Source organism: Orbicella faveolata, unplaced genomic scaffold (assembly GCF_042242905.1).
Source record: "Orbicella faveolata isolate gen_17 unplaced genomic scaffold, um_ofav_v1 contig_1, whole genome shotgun sequence".
Taxonomy (NCBI): domain Eukaryota; kingdom Metazoa; phylum Cnidaria; class Anthozoa; order Scleractinia; family Merulinidae; genus Orbicella; species Orbicella faveolata.
In genome coordinates this window covers 4,547,501-4,569,118 of record NW_028301536.1, presented here as the reverse complement: position 1 = coordinate 4,569,118, position 21,618 = coordinate 4,547,501, and the positions used below count along the sequence as shown (strand labels likewise).

At 40.8% G+C, this 21,618-nt stretch overlaps 5 protein-coding genes across 8 annotated transcripts in view; 3 read left to right on the top strand and 2 right to left on the bottom strand.

Annotated features, from left to right (window-relative positions):
- The first annotated feature begins 300 nt into the window (after nt 1-300).
- LOC110061997 (uncharacterized) lies at nt 301-6,319 on the top strand. 2 transcript variants are annotated; one of them, XM_020768872.2, is made up of 5 exons: nt 301-352; nt 3,191-3,255; nt 4,190-4,625; nt 5,595-5,671; nt 6,203-6,319. In XM_020768872.2, exons 2-4 carry the CDS (start codon nt 3,229-3,231, stop codon nt 5,645-5,647), a joined length of 516 nt encoding a protein of 171 aa, XP_020624531.2. In that variant the 5' UTR covers nt 301-352; nt 3,191-3,228; the 3' UTR covers nt 5,648-5,671; nt 6,203-6,319. The 2 variants fall into 2 exon arrangements, with proteins under 2 accessions (XP_020624531.2, XP_020624529.2); XM_020768870.2 differs by lacking the exons at nt 5,595-5,671; nt 6,203-6,319 and having other exon boundaries at nt 4,190-4,723.
- A 1,844-nt stretch (nt 6,320-8,163) lies between these two features.
- Nucleotides 8,164-10,131, top strand: LOC110061954 (uncharacterized). Of its 2 annotated transcripts, none has more exons than XM_020768821.2 (4): nt 8,164-8,239; nt 8,527-8,606; nt 9,352-9,412; nt 9,489-10,131. In XM_020768821.2, the coding sequence occupies exons 2-4, from the start codon at nt 8,547-8,549 to the stop codon at nt 9,833-9,835; spliced, it is 468 nt and encodes a 155-aa protein (XP_020624480.2). In that variant the 5' UTR covers nt 8,164-8,239; nt 8,527-8,546; the 3' UTR covers nt 9,836-10,131. The 2 variants fall into 2 exon arrangements, with proteins under 2 accessions (XP_020624480.2, XP_020624479.2); XM_020768820.2 differs by having other exon boundaries at nt 8,527-8,612.
- On the bottom strand, nt 10,088-17,013 carry LOC110062002 (inactive rhomboid protein 1-like). 2 transcript variants are annotated; one of them, XM_089286023.1, is made up of 5 exons: nt 16,091-17,013; nt 14,667-14,902; nt 13,636-13,836; nt 12,287-12,535; nt 10,088-10,748 (listed from the first exon to the last, which is right to left on the bottom strand). In XM_089286023.1, exons 1-5 carry the CDS (start codon nt 16,218-16,220, stop codon nt 10,329-10,331), a joined length of 1,236 nt encoding a protein of 411 aa, XP_089142149.1. In that variant the 5' UTR covers nt 16,221-17,013; the 3' UTR covers nt 10,088-10,328. The 2 variants fall into 2 exon arrangements, with proteins under 2 accessions (XP_089142149.1, XP_089142146.1); XM_089286020.1 differs by lacking the exon at nt 16,091-17,013 and having other exon boundaries at nt 14,667-15,287.
- Nucleotides 17,014-17,124: 111 nt separating this feature from the next.
- The window catches only part of LOC110061988 (uncharacterized), a 15,305-nt gene continuing 10,811 nt past the window's right edge, over nt 17,125-21,618 (bottom strand). The window contains exons 8-9 of the mRNA XM_089286025.1: nt 20,241-20,405; nt 17,125-17,526 (exon numbers count right to left, since the gene is read on the bottom strand). Of these exons, the coding sequence (XP_089142151.1) occupies nt 17,407-17,526; nt 20,241-20,405 (285 nt within the window). The 3' untranslated portion in view covers nt 17,125-17,406. The remainder of the gene's footprint in view (nt 17,527-20,240; nt 20,406-21,618) is intronic.
- LOC149117774 (uncharacterized) overlaps nt 20,792-21,618 on the top strand; it is a 1,249-nt gene continuing 422 nt past the window's right edge. The window contains exon 1 of the mRNA XM_089282897.1: nt 20,792-21,618. This exon is cut by the window's right edge and continues 350 nt beyond it. Within this exon, the coding sequence (XP_089139023.1) occupies nt 20,881-21,618 (738 nt within the window). The 5' untranslated portion in view covers nt 20,792-20,880.

Genomic DNA, 21,618 nt, shown 5'->3' with positions numbered 1-21,618 from the left:
ACAGCTGCATAAACAGGGTTAGATGTAATGGCTACTCTGCTCACTTCACAATAAGGTTTTAACACGTCTCGACATAATGGCTCAAAGAATCTTCTGATACCTGGCATAGATAGTTATTTGGTCAAACCAGTCACGGTGGATTTAATAAATATATTCTTACCAATATTAAAAGTACGAAGGGAACCTGGCTCTCTAAGGCTGAACCATACGTCAACTCCAACGCTTTCGAAAGGCTACCTGCTATCGCTTGGGGGTTCGAGTTCACTTGTTTATATTGAAGAGCTTTCTTAGTGTGGGGTCATACGCTTAGAGTCACTATCGGCGCTGAGTAGAAAGGAACATATATTTCAAGGTGAGGGTTATCTTAAAATTTGAATGCCTTGTATTGCACTGCTTAAATTTACTGCTAATAACCTCATTGGTCAGTTAGAGGACTCAAATGAGGAAAATGCGACTTTTGTTCTCTTTACGGCTCAGCTGGTCAGAAGTAAGTTGGTCCATTCCCCGAAACCTTGTATCGAAGCCTGTTTCTTTATAATTAAAGTCTAGCATTCATTCACCAGGTGTAGAAAGCTAAAATTATGATTGTCTTCAGAAAAGTTAACTTATATTAGGTCGACAAAGCTAGCGACTTTTTTCCCTACTAATTTAAAAACACGTCGAAGCCGGTGACCGACTAAAGAAAGGTTCACAAATTTCCCAAGTCAATTCTTCTTTGAAAGGCACCTTATAATATAATCAGGATGTACCTGATATTATTTTTTGACTTTTCAGACTCTTGATTTATATGAGTACATAGTAAATATGTTAGAGAGAGCAATTGACTGTCCTTTGGTCCTTTTATAGTCTCCAAGTTCCTAGTTTAAGCAAACTTAGAATAATGCAATAACACTCTTAATTCTGGCGTTTTCTTCTTATACATTATGTCCAGTAATCGGGTTGTTCATTTTGACAGAACTGCGGTTGAAACCAGCCATTGCGCGCGAAATGTTGCTATTTTTATAAATGTCGTTCAACCCAGTTCCTCCAAAATGGTTTATCTTTCGTTTTTCCACGTAATATTGGAAAATATGTCTAAGATTCTTCCCATTTCAGTGTTTTTTTGTTTCGTTTGGAAAAGGTAAAATACATCGAGATGTCAAAAAAGTGGTCGTGTTATACAGTTTATTTCTAAGGGTTTCAGCTATCGCAAACGACAAGATTTTGTTTAAGTAGAAAATTTTAAGTAGAAAATTGCAAGAAAATTAAGGACAGCATATGCTGCAAACAGTCCCCAATTGTGTGGAAATTCAGTGGCAATTCGTAAGAAAAACGAGCATTATTGTCCTCGAACACGCGATAGAGAAATCAGAGAATTCAATTCGGATAAAAGAGCACTTAAGGGCTCAAAGTTCACCTACTAAATGACTCTTAAACTACTCTTAATCGAGCACTTGCTATCGCTTCAAGGTTTGATTTACTGAGATATCTATTATTATTATTATCATAAGAGAAAATGTCGGTAGCTTAAAATTTATAACCTTCATAATTCCTCTAAAGAATAGACTTAGTGATCTGTTGCTTAAAAACAAGGGAAAGGAAAAGAGCCATTTTAGAACCCAGAAAAATCCTGTGAGAAAAAGTGGATTTACAACCCTTCAAAACCTAAGGAAAGTGTATAAGTGTCGCTGACACTTCTCCCTTGAATGACGAAAACACTAGAAAGGTTCCTGTAATCTTTTCTTGTACCTTCCAGCGTTGTTTAATTTATCTGGGATATTTTTGTTACTTCTTCTAGCTCGTTAAGCAGAATTAAAAGAAAAACAACCTGGCAGAATTCTTAGGGAACGGGTGACCTGACGCTGGGCTTGTTCCTACTTGTACACCAAAGAAAAATTCCTGAATGCGTTTCGTAAAATATCAAACAGGAAAGGCTGCGTTGGACCACATTTCTAAACACCGAGAAGAAAGTTGAAAACACGACGCGTAGTGGAGCATTTTTCACGAATTTCGGAGTGTTTCGAAATGTGGTCAAACATGGCCTTGAGTGAATGATATATCTTCTCAATCGAAACTAAAACTAAGGCCGCGGAGAAATAGAATCGTAAAAATCTATGCAAGCTAAGATCAGATATCCAAACACCGTCAGGGTCTTGATTTTGATGAATTATCAATCAGTTTGAGATAAACATCAAAACACGTAGTAAGCTCTGACAGTGTGGGGCACGTTAGCTCAAGTGCGACTCTACATATTTTCTTCAGTTTCCATAAAGTTCGTTTTTTGTTCTAGACTACTGAACATTTGCTTCCCAACTATGAAATGAATGGCAGAACGAAAAACGGAAGACCTTATTGCTATGTAAAGATTATATTAAAGTGTAAATATATCTGAAATTATAATCCATCATATATTTTCGCTCGTGCGCGGTTGGTCTAAAAGCGTCACATGACCAGATATTACCCAGCTAAAACTGGGGAATATCCGAGAATATTCCCCAATTTTCAAAACTTCGCGAGTTGCGAAAAATATTTGAAGGATAATAAACACAATATTTAGCCTCCATTTGGCTTTCAAAATATGCTCGGATATTTGTCCTTGGACATTATCTGTTCCTCGAAGCTCACAGTTTTCCGAGAGCGTAGTTCGAGGAAACCTGTGAGCCTCGAGGAACAGATAATGTCCAAGGACAAATATACGAGCATCTTTTCGCGCCAAACGGAGGCTATTGTTTATATATATCAACTTTTAAAGTAATGATGTATTAGATGGATCAAGGAATGTGGTTCTGGTGTATCTTCTTCGGCCCTGCCACACTACGCCGGAGAAATTCGAAAACGGCGTTTTCACTCTGAAAAGGCATGAAGTGTTTTCCTTCCACGCTACGCCAGAGAACTTCGAAAAAGCATTAATCACCGATCATTTTGTATTTGTATTTGAGGAAAACTCGGCCAGGGAAATCACGTGATTATCGTGACGTCATCGTTCTCGAAAAGTTGCGTTTCAAAATGTTTTTCGTCCACACGAAAAGGAAAAGCCCGGTGGTGTTTTTAAATTCCTCCGCTTTGAAGAGCGTTTGCGAAAAGCTCCGTTTTCGTGAGGGATTAGTGTGGACGGTAGGCCTAAACGTAGAAATAAATTTGCGTTTTCAAATTTCTCCGGCGTAGCGTGGACGGGGCGCAACTTTAAGACGTTTGCAATATTGTCTTGCAGTGTTTGCTTCCCAAGAAACAATACAGATCTGTGTCAAAATGACTGTCAAGATTTCTTTAATCGTGGTAAGAGAAAATTTTAAGCTACCTTATACTGGTTCATTAGTACAAATTATCACTGAACAGCTCTTTCGTGATCATGTTTTCATGATAAAATGCTTACCTTTTAATCATGACACCACAATACAAGTAACGATATCTACCATTAGAGAGCCATCTTTTCAATTTTACTTTTTCATCACCAGGCCAGAACTTTAGCAACTGGCTAAGACAGCTCACACAAATCGTTCAAAAGTATCCCAGAACAAAAGCAAAAATCTGTACAAAAAGCCCAAACAAGCAATATCCTAAATTAGAAGTTGTACAAACAGTTATATTAAGTTTTAAAGTCTGTGTCCCTCAACTTCGATAGACAATACTAAGAAGTCAGGAGTTCAAGGTACTCTAGTAGTTCAAATTGCAGACTATACAATAATAGGAAACGACTTGCTGTCCACAACTGAGATAAAAAGTCCACTATCGGACGAAAGATAAGTTGCGGACACTGTAAATAATTTTTTGATTGATGTGACGCACATCGTCAATTTTGTTTGTTTTCGATGTATGGCTTGAAAATCTCTTATAAACGATAACGATGTCAATTCGTTCAATTTGAAGTCGCATTGACTAACAAGAAACAAAAAGAGGAGTGAACTGAGTGACCTACAACCTTGCCACTCGACAGAGACCTCTATAATTTTTGTTACATATCGTTATATCCTTTTTCATTATTTTCTGGTGGCTTTGATTTTACTCATGTAAACTTAAGAAGGGTGGATAGCGTGGAAGAAACAGCAGCAAACCCTCGCAAAAAGTATATTATTAACAAAAATGTAATACTTATTTGAGAACTCCTTAACTTCACTTTCCACATTTTGGTTGATCTTTTACGTCCCTTTCCTCTTCAATATACATGCAGTGCTGAAGTTAATTACCTTCTTATTAAATTATTTCTATGTAGTCCATGTTGTTCTTGTGTGGTTGCCTTCTTGTGGTTATTCCACCTGCGTTGAGCATACGTTGCTATCACATGGTATGTGAAGGCGAGTATTGTTATGGGGACGTGGGGGAAGTGGAATGCCAAGGCGCCGACGACGACATGTGCGGTACTCTAACCTTTACAACAGAAGGCGCCTTCCACAATGTGATTAAGAACTGCACCAGATCGACACAAGATTGCAACGAAGAGAGCACTTGTGAAAGGTTAGAAACTGCCGTAGCGGAATGGGGTGTATCTTTTTCGGATTGTTCGATGTCATGTTGCCAAGGTAACATGTGCAATGCACCCGCGGAGGAGTTCAAGCTGGAGGAGGAGGATGACCGTGCATTGGGGCCCATCGCTTCCATTTCCATCCATAATCAGAACAAAGCCATCAAGGCATATCACATTATATCAGGTGAGGGGCGGTATGTTGCTCTCTCAATCCTCAGCACGAAAAAAGATAGCGGCTGTACATTTTACTACAATACCATGCGAACCTTACACAGTCCATAAAGTAAAAGGAAAGCCATATTTTTGCAATATTTGTCCCTGCGCTAACGACTTAGTTTTTGCTAGGTCTGAAGATGTTAGAACTTTTCTGTACTTTTTTTACGATCTTTGCTTAATTTTTCGTGCGCTAAGAATTATGGGTAGATGTACCAGCCGCCATCTTTTAATTTTTTATACGATGGATTATTCGCGTTCTTTTGGTGGCCAACCATCTTTTATGTATATATAAATTATATTCATTTGCTTCCTTTTTTGATAAAAAATAGCCTGTCAATAAACTTAATTAATACATTATTAATCAGTAACTGATTATCTGAACTAAGTTTAGTTTTATTGTTTCGTGTTATTAAGCTCATTTCGCCTCTATTGAACAATTAGATTATTCGCTCTCGATTTCTATGAGGTGATAGTTGATGAGACCTTCGGCCTCATCAACTATCACCTCATAGAAATCGAGAACGAACAATCTAATGGTTTCAGTAGAATTCTAACTGAAACAAACGGAAAAAGCGGTTTCCAATGTTTTCTCTACGTGCTATTTAACTTCACTCTTTTACAAATTTGCAGTTGTTTACGCGCGTGCACCCTTGTTTTCGATCATTTCAAGTTTGTTTAAGTCAAGAAACCGTTAATGTCCTTCTTTTAGTCTTCTTAGGAATTTTTTTATTCATTTGCATCTAAAGGTTCCTCCAAAACTTCGGGAAACGTGAAAACGACGCCATTTCGTTGGCAAATGACAGCCACAGCATTCTAATGGCTGAGAGTATACGAGTACCTCAGTCTATCAGATTGCAGCATTTGCATTAGTATACTAGTAGAATTCTACTAAATCAATTTAGCATTGTTCATTTACACGACTATATCAAATGTGTAGGGAAAGGGAAAATTTCCCATTCGAAACGTCACGGAAAGAAGAAAAGCTTCTAAGATGAGGCGCTTTCAATATGATCGGTGAGTATAAGTAACCAAATAATGTGGGTCTTTTTTTTTTTAATAGGCGAGCAATTCGCAACATCATTGCTGTCGATAAATCTTCGATATTGTCTGATTTCCTATGATATATACGTTCCCTGCATACGGTTATGGAGAGCAAGTCATTTTCTATCGGAGGTGACATGTACGTTCATTTCGAACAGTAGGTGATGTCCATGTCGTTTAAATACATACTCCAAGAAACAATAAAATATATTATGGTCATGGTGTCTCAGAACAGTTTTTTTCTGGACCATACCTTATATTTTAAATTAGCTCACCAAAATTCACTAAATTTGAAACTCATTTTTTTTCAGTTCCGTAAATGTTACAAGTGTTCAAAGCTGGTAGGGTCTGCAATATACCCCCCACCCCCTGCTATTTTCAACTCCCTTCTCGGTGGTTGGAAATGTGGTCAAACGGGGTTTTTCGTGTTTGATATATTACTTAACGTTCTGAGTGGAAAATGTAATGATGTTGTTTTGCTATTTTGTTATTTACTTTCTTTAGATAAAAGATCTGATTGCTGTGGGTATCAAGCAAGATAAGAACCCTAAAGACGTAAATGAGAAAACGCAATATATCTTGTATTGTCGGAGATGTGATAATAAAAGATATAAATGGTGATATGAGGTGCAGTTATTCTTTGGACAAAATTGATTTAATACCATGCTTTCCTCTTCGAAGTCATTCTTTAATTTTCTCAATTTCCCATCTAGCCCTCGCGACATAAACAACACTCCACTCGTTTTTTTTGGCACAGAGAGAAGTTCCTAAAGCCATAATGAAAAAAAACTAAACAAGCGTTGACATTTATTAAACACAGACAATTCCTCCCTGTGTCCGCGAGTACAACGTCTTGTAATGGTGCTCAACCGTTGTAATAGTGACATTAGTGTGTATCAAAAACAAAATAAGGAAGAAATCATTTTTCTTAACCAGTAATTGACCAGGAAATGGGAGATCGAGGTAAGTGTTCAGTCAGTGAGAAGCACTACTTCGAGCAGCGATGGAGCGGCAGTGGTGAGAGCGCTCGCCTCCCCTCAATGTGGCGTGGGTTCGATGCCGGCCCGGTGCATCTGTGGGTTGAGTTTGTTGTTGGTTCTCGCCTTACTCCGAGGGTTTTTCTCCTGGTTCTCCGGTTTTCCTCCCTCCACAAAAACGAGCATTTAAAAATTCCAGTTCAACCAGGACAGAGAACCCGCGTGAAAACCAGTTAAGGCTGATGTGGCTTCTTCTCTAAATATTGTAATTTATATAAATCGTACAATCGACGTCGCAATTTTCCTGATCCCAGATCATTTGCACGGCAAATCCGTTTGTTTTTAAATGTTATTTTACTAAAGAGCATTTTTTTTTAATTGTATTTATTTTTTTACCCACAACTATATCCATTGACACCCTAATACTGTTGGAGAATGAAGCAAACATCAGTTTAGATTACTGTAGATACGTAACTCAATGGCTGACAATTAGAGTAAATATATATGGGTTGTCGATCAAATGTGACGTCAAGATGGCTGGATATTGGCCAAGTTCTTTTTTTGCGTATTTATGGCCGAGACGGAGTCGAGGTCCATAAACTCGCAAAAAAAGCACGAGGTCAATATCCAGCCATCTTGACCTCAGACTTGGTCAATAAAGGATTTATTATATGGCTTTCGGGGAAATTTTTCTTGCGGGACACGACGGGTAGTCCCGAGAGGGCAAGATAGCTCCATCTTGCCCGCTCGGGTAGCCAATCACAGCGCAGGATTTGATTCATCTTGCCCGCTCACGGAGCTCGCCATATAATAAAAGCTGTAATTGAAACACCCTTCCAGACAAGAAAGAGAATAAAGTCTTACGAGGCGCAGCATTTGATAAAAGCTTTTAATGTGACCCTAATAATAGAGAGTGTGTTAGCCCTGTTTTACGGCATTAGTCAGACTTGTGCCTCGCTTCTAAAGGGAGCATTCTTTGCCGTATTGAAGGAGAAGAGGAGGAATCACCTTCACTTGGGAAGATCATGGCAAATCATTGTAAAATTCGTACCAGGGGAAAAAACAAATGAATGAACTCTGGGAGAACGAGTAATGTTGGGAGAACACAATCCACATGCTTGTTTCTCGACAGCTGTTTCAAGTTCTCCCCTACCATTAAGAATGTTCTTATAACATTCAGAAAACGAGAACAGGAAAGAAATTTCACTGCTCTATGTTGATTATCAAACTCTACTTATTTCGTCCACAGTTCATACTATCGAATTATGGCGTTACGGTTTTTAACACACTTTCTTTCAAGGTGTTTATTTTAACGTCTCAATATGGAAGTGCATGACATTTCGCGAAATACTTCACGATCATGCACCCCGGTAAGTACGACAGCTTATCAGCTCAGTGAGGCATACGGGTATTTACTTTCGATTTTTTGAACCAATAAAATTGCAGAAAAATAGCTTTTTCATATCAATGACTGGCAACTAATCCAGTTCAGTCACGAACAAGAACAGCACTGTCTCGCAACGTTTCAGTGAGTAGACATACTTTGCTATATAGCTTGAGAGAGGTAGGCTTTACAGTAAGAAATACATAAAATCGCACTTTTCAATTCTCGTTCTTCAAATTCACATGTAGGGTTAGATACATTGTGATAAATTGTGAACAAGCCATAATTCATGCGTTCTAGGTGAAGGAATTTCTTCCTTTCACTCTTGTAACATGCTCTCCCACGTTTCCAGATGGCCCTATGAAAACGGTTATGTGGACTTTAATATGGGGAAGAATTTCTAAAACTTTGAAATGCAACGAACCGAACACGTGCCTCATCAGTTTGCTATGTTTTGTCTAATCCAGGTTTCCAAGAAGTCTAAGCCATGTCGCAACAAGCCCTTCTCTTCTTTGTCTTGATTGCAATGACTCAAGCTTCGTTTGCGGTACATGTAAATAACCTAATACTTCAATCATTTGTAACATGTACTCTATCAACAGGTTGTAAGTGTAGGATATCAAAGAAGGCATGTCTCGTCACTGTGTTAGAGTAACTGTCTAAGTTTCTTAGACAATATTTTGTGGAAATGCATATTTGTGAGCTTGTTGTTTGGCGGTGGCGGGAACGAAGGCGACGTCTTATAGCTTGTTCTGTAATGTCTCAAGCCCCATCTACACTACGTTGGAGAAGTTTGAAAACGTAACAATCACCGGTCATTTTGGATTTATGTTTTAGGACAACTCGGTGAGGGAAATCTCATGATTATCGTGACAAGCTTCGTTTTCGGTTGGGATTAGTGTGGACAGTAGGCCTAACCGTAGAAATAAAGCTGCGTTTTCAGATTTATGTGGCGTATTGTGGACGCCGCCTTAGCATGGCGTTTGAGTGCATACCAGATTACCGAAACAAAAGGTGCTACAGGTTATAAAAACACTCTGAAGAGAAGGATGTCTGCACGCAAAACAGGTTCTCCAGTCGTCAAATTAACATCAAGGCTCCCGGTACATGTTGTACAAAACGCTCTATAACATAAAACTTTTTCCGTGCTCTTGACGCAATCGCAATTGTAACTTTTAGTCTTTTAGTCTTCATTGTGTGTGTACGAACTAAATTTTCAAAATGGGCAAATAAAAGTTTGAGGTTTACATAGTGTTGTGTTTTTTGTTTTTGTTTTTTTTTTTTGACCGCAGTTCATTGTGGGACAGCTGTCAGGTACCTTGGGTGAACATCGTATTTACCGCAAAAATTCAGGTAATTTTTTTGAAGTTATTCTGCATTTTGTTCTTTGTTTCATTTGCACAGCACTAATTAAGTTCTATTTCGGCAGAAATCAAGGAATTCCAGGCCGACGAAACATTCCAAGGGTTCACTCACGAAAATGGCCGCCTGAAAGTGCAGGAGTGTGGATTGTACTACATCTACGCGCAAGTGTTTTTCCAAATTTACAACAGCGGGCCTACGTACCACAACCGCGTGGCTTTGACGGTAAATGGAGCTCCTTTCAGCTTGATGCAAACGGGACTCGGTGGCAAGGCTGATTACGGCAGTAGGTATACCGGGGGGGTCGTTCAACTGCACAAGGATGATTACATCAGCTTGGTGACCGTCTATGACAGCCGACTGTGGGTGGCACGCCGTCACACATTCTTTGGAGCTTATAGAATCGGTGAATAACTGTAACACTATCAAGGAAATGTGGTTTTCACGCGGTCACACATTTTTTGGAGCTTATAGAATCAGTAAATAACTGTAACGTTATCGAGTGACAAGTCTTTCAAATAATAAAGTAATTAGATGGTGTTACATGATAACACAAATAATGATTAAAACAAGCTGAACAGTAGGGAAAATTAGACCACTTGTGAGAAGCCTTGCAAATTTGAAAAATGTACAATATTCGCTCTGTTAGTAATACGTAATACTCTGTTCGTAAGCCATCGTAGTTTAATTGATTAAAAACATAACACAAAGAGATGTCTTTCTTTGTTTGTTTCTTCTTCTTTTCCTTCTTTCTCTCTTTCTCATATTTGCTTTCTCTCTCTCGTTTTCATTATCTGTAAAATGTGATCTGCGCTCATCTTCACCTCCCTCCCAACTCTTTTAACATTTTTAATGACAACAACGAATTAGTGATAGTATATACACCCACTGTATTTGCCATCCTCTCTTAATCACACAAACCGTCTGCATAGGGTATGCAATTTACATAATGAGAGGAGTTTAAATCGATGTGTTGTACTCCGTAAAATAAAGCAATGCTAAATAACAGCATTGTCACTATCACAAAGACAATAACGAATTTACATCGAGTCAATTTGCGTCGAAACACGATAGGACTCCAAAGTACCAAAGCGCATAGACAGCCGTAAAGTATTCCAGTTATCATGGAATAGTTGTTCACTTGAGGCAGTGTGCCAATGGAAAACAGTGTACACAGGCAGACGATCAACAGAGCGAGCCTGGGTAGGGGATTCTCCATTGTTCGCCAGAGTATCACGTGTTCAACTAGTGCCAGGCCCATGATTCCACCCACAGCGGGACCCGCTCCGGCCTCAGGCCAGTCGTGTCTTGTGAATAAGGAACCAATCTGCAAATCGAGAGAAATTAGACAGCGAGACAACTAGTGGGAACGTGAAAATGTTTTGAACATGAAAAATGTTCTTAAACCTGTTTAGCCGGGGCCTCCATGCATCTCCAAAAGCATTCACTCAATGGTAGTCAAACTTATCATATACATGTGTATAGCATCCATGGTTTTTACTTTAGTGACAATCGCGTCTGAAACATGACGTCACAGAGCAACAAAATTACGTCACACGTTATAAAATGTCGGTTATCTTTGATCCGCCATCTTAGATGTGCAATATTTCAAATTAGTGTGGACAGCTATAAATTAATTTAAAAGATCAGGAAAATATCATGATACAATAGATATAGTGATCAAGAGATGTACAAGTTTTGTCATGAAATCCAGATTCGAACTATCACAGAAATTCAAACTAAACAAACCCCAAATTTAGAGCTAGTTAATAAAGGCGACTGGTTATGAAGCCCGCCAAATATCAAAGGAGCAAACAAAGAGGTCAAGATTTATGTTGCACGACCCTGCACAATCTTTTGTTTTCCGCTCATACACTATGCATGAATTACGTAACCAAAACGTTTCTATTGGTTAGTTCGTCGGTACGGAGTAAGCAACTATTGTGTTTTGTGCACGATCAAGGCCAAAAAAACGAACAAAAACATACAACAAAGAACTTTGTCGGGTTTCATTACCATTCCCCTCTACTAACTATGATTTAGCTGAAACACCCTTTGAAAACATGGTTACAATAGAGACGTCGAGCCACTTGACCAAGCAATAGACAATTTTACATTTGTCTGCTCAGTGAGCTGGCCTTTTGATGGCAGCGAGGCTGGAGTTGACCTTGTTTTGATACAGAATTCACTGCTTTTGTTGTGTAAAACAAGTTGTTCTGATGCTAACTAGCTAGGTGCATTTACATGACAAAAGCAGTGAGGTCTGCCATCCAAAGGCTAGGTCACTGAGCAGACAACTGTAAAATGGTCTATTGACACTCGAAATTTTTCGTGAAATATTTTCGGAAAAGTTACAGTTTGAGTACTATGACTTGAAAGCAGATTTTGTAACTAAAAATTGAAATCAGCGCGGTCATTTTGTGCCCCCTCTCTAGGCTATACCGTAAGGGTTAAATACCTTTTGGGATGGAGAGTACCGACCGCTTTAACTGCAACCAGTTTTTGCTTATCTATCAGTGTCCCGTTGATAAGGCTGTGCTTTATTGAGATGAGTGGTTTGGATATCATGAGTTTTCTCATGTTCTTTATTGGATGGTTTTTTTGAATGGATTACTAAACATAACAAACAAGCCTGTCCTACGTTCTAGCCTTCGAACAGACTCTCCTGTCGAGGATGGAACGAAGAGAAAGCTGGAAGAAAGAGGATCCCGGGCCCCGCGGCCACTTCACCCTATGCCAGTTTCGTCACGGCCCTTCCAGCCACAGTCAGAACCTTCCGGTCGGACCCTGTTCACAGGCTATACGTTCTAACTGGAATAACAAGTCTCGTAAAGCGCGCTAAAGACTGAGTCGTAATTGCCGTACCAAGTGTCCGCCCACACCAGCGGTATGATGCACTAGTGCCATGCGCAACCATCCAATAGAGTTTTCCTGGCCCCAGTATAACCATATTTGCAAGAAGGTGATCACCAGACAGTCCAGAATTCCTTGGTGCAGATAGATTGACGTCACAAATCGCCACCATTGATGGCATCGTCGAGGAAAAACTTGTGTGACGCAACTGTCAGCTACTGATTGGTCTCCCAGAATGCAAAGTTGCCGTAGACAATCTACCTAAGGGGAAAAATAGAAATTTGTGTGTGGTGTAGAGTAGGGATAGATAATTCCAGAGATTGTGATGATGATGAGAATGATAATGATGATGATGCAGGCTGGTGCTGAAGGTGATGGTGATAGTGGTATTACCAAAGCTATTTTATTGACCACCTCTTTCCGGTATGCACTACCGTTCTAAAAAACCCACTGCCTCCTTTGAGCCCCTAGTTTCTAAAAAGCAGCGTTCTTATTCTCATTATCGTTTCCTAAAACTGTTGGAGTAAGTCTCGCATCATACTTACATAGCGCGTATTTCTTTCCTACACTGGTGCACCAAAAGTTATTTAACTCTGTCGTTGGTCCCTACAGTGTGCACGGAGCATGCATCTCATATGCACCCTCCTTCCAAAGCGCTTGATTAACAAAAGAAAGAGGAGTGTACAAATGGCAAAACTAAATGGAGTGCGTTTTGAAAGTGAGTTGCTCCTAACGAACAAGCAATATACGTCTGCTTCCTTAGCTTCTAAAAGCGTGTTGCACGACCATGCAATTGTTTTACCTTAGTTAGCATCGGGCAGGCGAAGAGCCACCCTGTGGATATACTGCCCGAAATGCCATTATTATTATTATTATTGTTATTATTATTATTATTATTATTATTATATTACCTTTTTGGTACTCTTCGGCGGCATATTAGGCTAGTTTGGTCGAGCCATGATTCGCATTCGGGCAGACGTATAGCCAAGTCAAAATGGCTTACAAAAGGAGCCAATACCCACCAATACCTAAGTCTGATATGTCATCAAAGTGTACCAAAAAGATACGATTGGGTATTTATCATACCCAGATTTGGCCAGAAATCTTGCCATATCAGGTCATTGACTTGCATGACATCGCAACATGATATCGAAAGATCGCTAGATATCAGGACAGTAGACCCGGCTTATTATGATTGGCTGAGTGCGACTTTGGGTGCGGTTTTATTGGATTACCCTCTTTTACAGCCAGTAGTTTCCGTTCATTACTGTTATAAAGAAATGAACCGTACTTTTTTCCATTGATTGACAAAGAGCAATCAAGAATTATCAGTCATCGCAATTTAAATGAGCCTACTGTACCTGTGAGCAATGCTCAGCGTCCATATGAAACCGACCGTTCATAAACCAACAGTGCTGTGGACTGGTCAGCGTACACTGCCCATTGAGCTCCCCACAACAAGGTCGTAAGGTATGCTGTATGGCGGACTGCGATGCAGACCGCTGACTACACCGTGTGTTCCTCCATTGAGCAGTCTCATTTGAGAGAACACGACATTCTACCTGTCAGGAAAACAAAATGGTGTATGCATCTAAAACAATGTTCAAAATTTTTAACCATAAACAGCATACTTTAACAACTCTCTGTTTTTTGTTTGTTTGTTTGTTTACTTTTTGAGGGGGGGGGGGGATTGTCTATCTATCCAACAATTACAAGAAAATAGTTCCCATCTCACCCCGAGTGCAGTCCAGATATGGGAACAACTAAAATGTGTGGTGTATAGTACAACTAAACAATGTATATAACAAGAAAAATGGATAAATAAGTGTAATGGCTAGATAAGCAGTGATTCATAGAGATGGTATCTTATTGCAGACTTAAAAGAGTTTTCCCTTTTTGTTCGTTGGAAGTAGCTGTGAAATATGTGTCCCCACAGTTCAAGGCTGAATGAAAAAGGTGTTTCGCTCCCTTGTTCGTTCAACTGGCAGATTAAGATTAATTAGCCTTTTCACAGACCTTCTATTTTATCTCGAGTTAGTCGAGATCGTAAGCAATTAGCGAAATATTAACCTGGCGCGTGGGATACACGTGCTAAAACGCAAGAGAGTGGGGCTGAAGAAAGATCAATGTTTTTGCGCGAGCTTTGCGGCCGCTCTTGCGCTCTGTGCTCGCATCGCTTGAGCGCTCGAAGAAAAATAACTAGCAGCAAAAAAACATAAACGTCTGTGGACAGACTAAAGGTTATTTGGACCAACACATTCAACAAGTTACCTTCAAGGTGACTTGTGATAACAATCGTTGTCATAACACCGACAACTACTTAAAGCAGATTAGAGCGACTGTACTCTCAAAATTCTGCTTCAAAATTCTCAGTCGTTGAGTATGATGTTACCTCGGTTGTTGTCCCCGCGATGTTAAAATGTGGTACTTCACAACAGCCCAGACTTTCTCCACTACCAGGGCGCGGATACCAAGTCTGTACTTGGTTTACATTTAAAGCATGGTCCTCCCTCATGCATGGCGGGAAGAGCGCTCCAAGAGATACCAAATGTGTTCCTGAAGGGCCTACGAAAGGGTTTCGCCACTCGGTGAATGAAACTGTAACATTACCACGAAATGATGCAGGTTCTAACAGAAATAACACAAAGGCATATTTCATTCCTTCAAGATCTCGATCGGGAGTCCAGCGTACTACCCAATATGGTCGCTGCGCCTCCCACACATTGAAAAAAAAAAAAAACTTTCTACAAGACACGCATAGCATTAAAACACCTCTTCGTATTAAAATCCGCCATTTTGAAAATGGGGAATAGAGTTTTGCGTGGATTTCAGAGATTTCTGATACGCCAAAGCGATGGTGACGTAAGTATTTCAAGGTGTACGCAATACGTGTTGTATACCTGGTGTACTGAAGTCGAATTTGGATAAAATGCCGGTTTCTAACAGGATATTGCAGGTGTACCTCAAGTCAGGGGTCCTTGAATACTTCGGAATATTTCAGTTTTCGCGGTATGTGCGTGCCGATCAGTATTCGGTCTTTTTGCGCGGTGTAAGACAACAAATAACTGAATGAAGGAGATGGAATCTCAGTTTAACAAATAGATTCCATGTCATCGTGCGTCTGTTCAGTAATAGATCGCAGAAGACGTCAAAAAGAACATCACTGACAAACTTGGCTATTATCTCGTGTGGTACTTTTTTGTTCTTATCACATTTTGACGTCACCCGTGATCTATAACTGCACAGACGACGACGACATGGAATCTATTTGTTTTATCTAATAAACATAAAAGAATGTTGATGACGTCATCCATGCGTCTGTCCTCCTTTTGATCATAGGTAAGAACCAATCAAAATGCGAGAACAATTTGACTTACATAATAACAGAAATTTTAACGAGGACAAAATGCATAAAAATGAAGTGTCCATTTCATATTCAGTTTGATTCATAAATAATGCTGAAATTCGTTTTTATGCAACCTCGAACCAAGAGTTTTCGTTTCCCCTGACCTGAGGTCGTTAAACGAGCGACCCTAGAAAGATCCGATTTGAAGTACGAAAATATTAAACTTCCGGTTGAATTGCGAATGCCTAGTTGACAAACACGAGGCTCACTCGAGATGCTGGTGCTTTACTTCCGCTCATTTTCATTGTTTTTAAAACCAATCAAATCGAGCCTTTAACCGAACTCTCTCGAGTCGCTCGTTTCGTCAAGCTTGCGCAGTAAGGAAAGAAGACTAGAAGAACGAGATTGCGCTTTATGGAAAAGTCTTAATTTCCAAGATGGCGTATATTACGGCGGAAAGGTTTATCCACCTATTCTCTGATGAACCTTTGGTGACAGTCCGATTTCAGCGAACGTTGCTGTCGAGCACGACCAAAGTAGCATAAACAACTGTACCATGGCAACGATGAATGTGAAATAAGGGTGAGATCCGCTGGGCATTGATTGCAGGCTGTCCAAGCGAAGTCGTGATGTGACAGCCGATTCATATTGTTCTGTAAAGAAATGTGATAAAATGTGAATGGGTAACGTCAGATAAAAATAAAGAATTGGCCTTACCTTGAAATGGCCAACTGTCCAACATTCCTGATTACCGCTTTAACACAATACCTTCTGCTAAGGGGTCAGTGTGAAACGCAGACTGCGGTGTGCAGACTGTAGATCTGGAGTAAAATGCAGACTACAGACTGACCCTAACCCTTAAAAGTATATATCGTGTTATTTCCGTTATCGAGTGTTAACCGTACAGAGGAAGTGTGCACCCCGGCTAGCCTGAATAACGCTCCGGCTAGGCTGTTTATGGTTAGCTCTCAGTCATGGAAATGGTTACACATTTCAATTAAAGTCTACAGTCTGCATTTTACCCTCAGTCTGCATTTTACCCCGGTCTGCAGTCTCGGTTCTACACTGACCCTTTTGCAAAGGGACTCTGGTGGTTGTTCCAGCTAGCCACCAACACGGACCACATTATGTCTTTCCGAATAGGGAGTAACAAATCTTACACTCATTTTGGAGTTGTGATATCCCTTTTTTTTTTAAACCAGGAGCCGGGCTCCTGCTTAAACAAAGTTCCAAAGTCAGGCACTAAGTGTAAATTACCTTCTCCATTTAATAGATCCGACATTAGAAGGACTGACGAAGTTTTTAAAAGCTGAAAAACATTCCCGTCGCCCTGTCAAAAGCTGGCATGAACAAGGAGTCCTGAGCTAAAAGCGCTAAACATAAACCCGGCAATGCAAACCAATGCTTTGTTACGTCACAGTGGTAAGACATATTCACCTTCTAATCACGTGCACATTCCAAGGTGCACAATGGCGCGCGCGCTAGTTTCAAGTTTTCGCGCGCGTTTGTGATACGTCGACTTGCTAAATTTTATTTCAAAAATACTCTAACTTTACAAGCGGGCTGGAAGATTCTGAACTTCAGATACGTAGGCTTTTAAAATGACAATTGCTACAAAACTTAACTCTTGCGAAGCAAGAGAGAATAAATTTCTCACAGCTTTATAAAACAGCGAGTTGTAACGACGCCTGCTTCTGCTGAGGGAACATTAAAAACTTCAGTTTTATAAACACAAGCAGCCAACTAGAAATATAACTGAGTCTTCCAGTTGATGAGTTGATCTTCTTCATGTAAGCGTCACGATTTTTATGCTGTTTCCTGAGCTGCCAATCACCAGCTTATTTCCATCAAGTGACACATCTAAGGCTTGAATGGGTTTCCCTCCCTCCTCAACACTGGCAATCACCTATTTGATGAACAATAAACACAATGAATGAGGGAAAATGATCTACAATGCTACTAGCCCAGTAACCACTAAACACCAGCTGGATTTATTCTCAGTAGCCCCAACTTATGCTTTGTAAAGATCTGTAAATAGCTAACTGGTCTGGCCCCACCAGCTGGGATTTTTAACATTGTTAATTTGATTAGTGACATTTTTTCAAACTTTGCTGACATTGGTTTTGAAAAGCCCCACTGAGGCACATTGATACTACAGTTTTTAATTTCTAGGAAAAGGTTGTTGTTATTCATCGTGGTAGATGCAATAATAAAGTGTATTATCGTTTGTCTCACGATGTAGTCACTTGAGATGTAGATCGCGACGTTTCGACTGCTTACTGCTAGTCTTCTTCAGGCGATAAGGTCGACTGATTGCACGGTATCATTTATATCACAAAGGTCGGCTGTGATTGGTGCATTTCGATCCTCCTATTGTTCCATTGTTCCGGCGAGTAGCTGTTCCCTCAGCGGTCCGCTGTTGTACCGTTCTCCTGTTGTTGTGTTTCTTGATCGTGAGTATCCATGCTTCAGGAATTTCAATTCCACTATCCCTGTTGATGTTACAGGGTGAAGTCTTATGTGAATAGCTTCCTTGACCCTACGTGTGTACCAGTGAGGATCTCGATCAATAAACTTGACATCATTCCAGATAGGATAGTGGCCGGTCTCGTGGGTGTGTTCAGAAACGGCGGAGGTCTGGGTACGGGCGAGTCGTATATCCCTGTCGTGTTCTTTGATCCTCTCCTGCATAGATCTCCCTGTTTCCCCGATGTAGACTTTGCCGCACTCGCAGGGAATCCTGTAGACAACACCATCTTGTTTAGCCGGGTTGACAGTGTCCTTTGGGCGCACTAAGTGTGACCGAAGTGTCGTGTCGGACTTAAAGACGGTGCGAATGCCTTGTTGTTCTAGGCAGCGGTGGAGAGATTCCGAAACTCCTTGGACATAAGGTAAAACGGCGGTGGATTTAAATTCCGCGACGGCTCTCTTCTTGGGGTTGTTCGCGCCTTTGTGATCTTCTGTACAAAAGAGGAGGGATATCCGTTAGAAACAAGTACAGATGACAGATGTTTCTTCTCTCCAGCGATTACTGATGGTTTGGTCACGAGACGTTTAGCCCGGTCGTACAGACACTTCACAATACCGCGCTTTACTGACTGAGGGTGGTGTGAATCATACGCTAGGTACTGATCAGCATGTGTTGGTTTCCTGTAGAAACTGGTGGTAAGGCGGCCATCAGGTTCTCTGTAAACTGACGTGTCGAGAAAGGCGATCTTGCTGTTGTTCTCAATCTCCATGGTGAAAAGGATTGATGGTTGTTGACTGTTCAGGTGTTGCAGGAAGACATTAACTCTATCCCGATCCAGGATGGTGAAAGTATCATCTACGTAGCGTTTCCAGATCTTAGGCTTGCAAGGTGCGGACTCTATTGCTTGTTCTTCAAATATCTCCATGTAGAGATTAGCAATAACCGCGGATACAGGGCTCCCCATGGCTGCGCCGTCTCGTTGTTCGTAAATCGATCCGTTGTACTGGAAGTACGTAGTCTACATCGGGGAAACAGGGAGATCTATGCAGGAGAGGATCAAAGAACACGACAGGGATATACGACTCGCCCGTACCCAGACCTCCGCCGTTTCTGAACACACCCACGAGACCGGCCACTATCCTATCTGGAATGATGTCAAGTTTATTGATCGAGATCCTCACTGGTACACACGTAGGGTCAAGGAAGCTATTCACATAAGACTTCACCCTAATAACATCAACAGGGATAGTGGAATTGAAATTCCTGAAGCATGGATACCCACGATCAAGAAACACAACAACAGGAGAACGGTACAACAGCGGACCGCTGAGGGAACAGCTACTCGCCGGAACAATGGAACAATAGGAGGATCGAAATGCACTAATCACAGCCGACCTTTGTGATATAAATGATACCGTGCAAGCAGTCGACCTTATCGCCTGAAGAAGACTAGCAGTAAGCAGTCGAAACGTCGCGATCTACATCTCAAGTGACTACATCGTGAGACAAACGATAATACACTTTATTTTAATTTCTACTTTTAAAAACCGCAATACCTCATCAAGTGGATTTTCCTAAACAAGTTTTCTCCTTCCTCGTGTCTTTTTCCTAATTAAATATCAATTCAACCAGACGAAAGTTCACGGTGTCATTAGCTTGTAAGCATGTTCTCTTGGCAGCTCTTATACCCCTACTTTAGGAGCTGCCTTGCTTACAAGCTACGATTTCTCTGAAGTGGCGTGGGAAATACTCTCCGCAGCGAGGCCTACATCATTCGGCTTTTTCCTCAGTCTAATAAAGTGCTATCAGTCTTATGAAGACAATTTTAAATTACTCTGAGTTAGTTATAGGCGAACCACTAGATCTACAAACAAACTAAGGTAATTGCTTCTTCAAAACTGATTTCAGTTACGCTGTACTCTTTTTTCCCTAGTCTGACTGAGCACTATCAATTTTGGCTAAGAGATCTCCGTACTTTAACAAGTACAATAAAATGGTAATATGGGTTGGCCTAGCACAAAGCAACTAACTCAGATGCTGAAATGTTACTCACAGTCACAACCATCCTGTAAGACCTGATTGCACATGGAGATGTAATTTCTGACCCCCACCCCACCCTCCCCTCCCTAATAACACGTTCAATTCCCCACCTTGTGTACATTTCTGTTAATGATCTTCAGATCATTTGTTCCACTTCCTCCCGCTGCAACGATGTCACTGCCAGAACAAAACCGACCCACATACAGAAACTCTCCGTGCTCATCGTGGGGAAATGGAATCACTTCTACCAAGCGCCCACTTCCGAAATCCCATATCTACAAATAGAAAGAAGACATTGTTAATAACAGCTACTACAGAGATACACTGCAGAAATGTTTGAATATTTTAGCATGAGTTACATAATCAGCTTGTGTAGTTCGATTCATTCTATCACCTTTCAGGCATAGTCATAATGTAAAGTGTTTGATAATTAGCATGCATTGTCCCGCAAGTGCAAATATATGCAGAGACGCTTCTGGAACTTTCTATTGTTTACATAAGTATAAATACTTGTAGGTTTTAGCTCGGCATTTCATTCATTATCAGTGTGTTTGTAAGCAATAAAACTTTTGCCATCCGGAGTAGTTAACATGGTGTCAGGAGTGGGATACGAACCCACGCCTCCACTCGGAGACCAGAACTTGAGTCTGGTGCCTTAACATGGTGTCAGGATTTTACAAACCCAGCCAAGACTAACGTCGACAGCGATCACCGCCAGCTTTTCGGAAAGATAAATTCTCTCAATCCACAATGGCTGAATTGGAGCATTTACCAACGCCGAAAGGAAACTTCACGCCGGGCCCCGAATGTTACCAAAAGTGCTTAGATTGGGTTGAGGAATGTGAACTCCTTTTGAATGGTCCGTTAGCTTCGAAGAGCAAAGCCGTGAAAGCAAATTATGTTCTCATTTGGGCAGGAAAAACTGCAAGAACGCACATAAAGTCACTGAATCTCACCACGGAACAGAAGGGAGATCCAAGCGTGTTGTTAAAAAAGTTCGTGGAGTGGACAAAGCCGAAATCCAACGCACTCGCAGCCGCATCAAACTTCCGCCGCCTGGAGCAAGGTGATCTTAGCCTTGGAGAGTACATTGACAAAGCCACTATTCTGTGCGACCAGTGTGAATATCCTCCAGAAGCCCGCGATCGACTACTTCGGGATGCAATAGTAATTGGGCTACGCTCCAAAGAGGCCTATTACAAGTGCATTGAAAAAGGCTCAGCATTGACGCTGGAAGAGGCAATAGAAATCGCTCAGAATCAGGATGCCACAGCACACCAGGTTGGTTACATGCGACCGGAATTCAAAGGCGATCCACTACAAATGGAAGTTCATAAACTCCAAGGAAACAGGCAGACAGGAGCCAAGTGGAACAGACAGCAGCCCCAAAGACCCGGTTCCAACGATCAGCCCCATAGGACAGGTTCCAAGGATCAGAAACAAGTAAAGTCCAAGAGAGAAAGTTGTTTCAACTGTGGAGCGAAACCG

Excerpts from the sequence above, each read along its gene's own strand:
- LOC110061997 (XM_020768870.2), top strand. The coding sequence starts at position 3,229 with ATGACTGTCAAGATTTCTTTAATCGTG. Across the intron at positions 3,256-4,189 it reads TCAAGATTTCTTTAATCGTG|TCCATGTTGTTCTTGTGTGG; the intron begins GTAAGAGAAAAT and ends ATTTCTATGTAG.
- LOC110061954 (XM_020768820.2), top strand. The coding sequence starts at position 8,547 with ATGTCGCAACAAGCCCTTCTCTTCTTTGTCTTGATTGCAATGACTCAA. Across the intron at positions 8,613-9,351 it reads AAGCTTCGTTTGCGGTACAT|TTCATTGTGGGACAGCTGTC; the intron begins GTAAATAACCTA and ends TTTTGACCGCAG. Across the intron at positions 9,413-9,488 it reads TATTTACCGCAAAAATTCAG|AAATCAAGGAATTCCAGGCC; the intron begins GTAATTTTTTTG and ends CTATTTCGGCAG.
- LOC110062002 (XM_089286020.1), bottom strand. The coding sequence starts at position 15,038 with ATGCTATGCGTGTCTTGTAGAAAGTTTTTTTTTTTTTTCAATGTGTGG. Across the intron at positions 13,837-14,666 it reads TCGCGGGGACAACAACCGAG|GTAGAATGTCGTGTTCTCTC; the intron begins GTAACATCATAC and ends TTTTCCTGACAG. Across the intron at positions 12,536-13,635 it reads ACGCTGAGCATTGCTCACAG|GTAGATTGTCTACGGCAACT; the intron begins GTACAGTAGGCT and ends TTTTCCCCTTAG.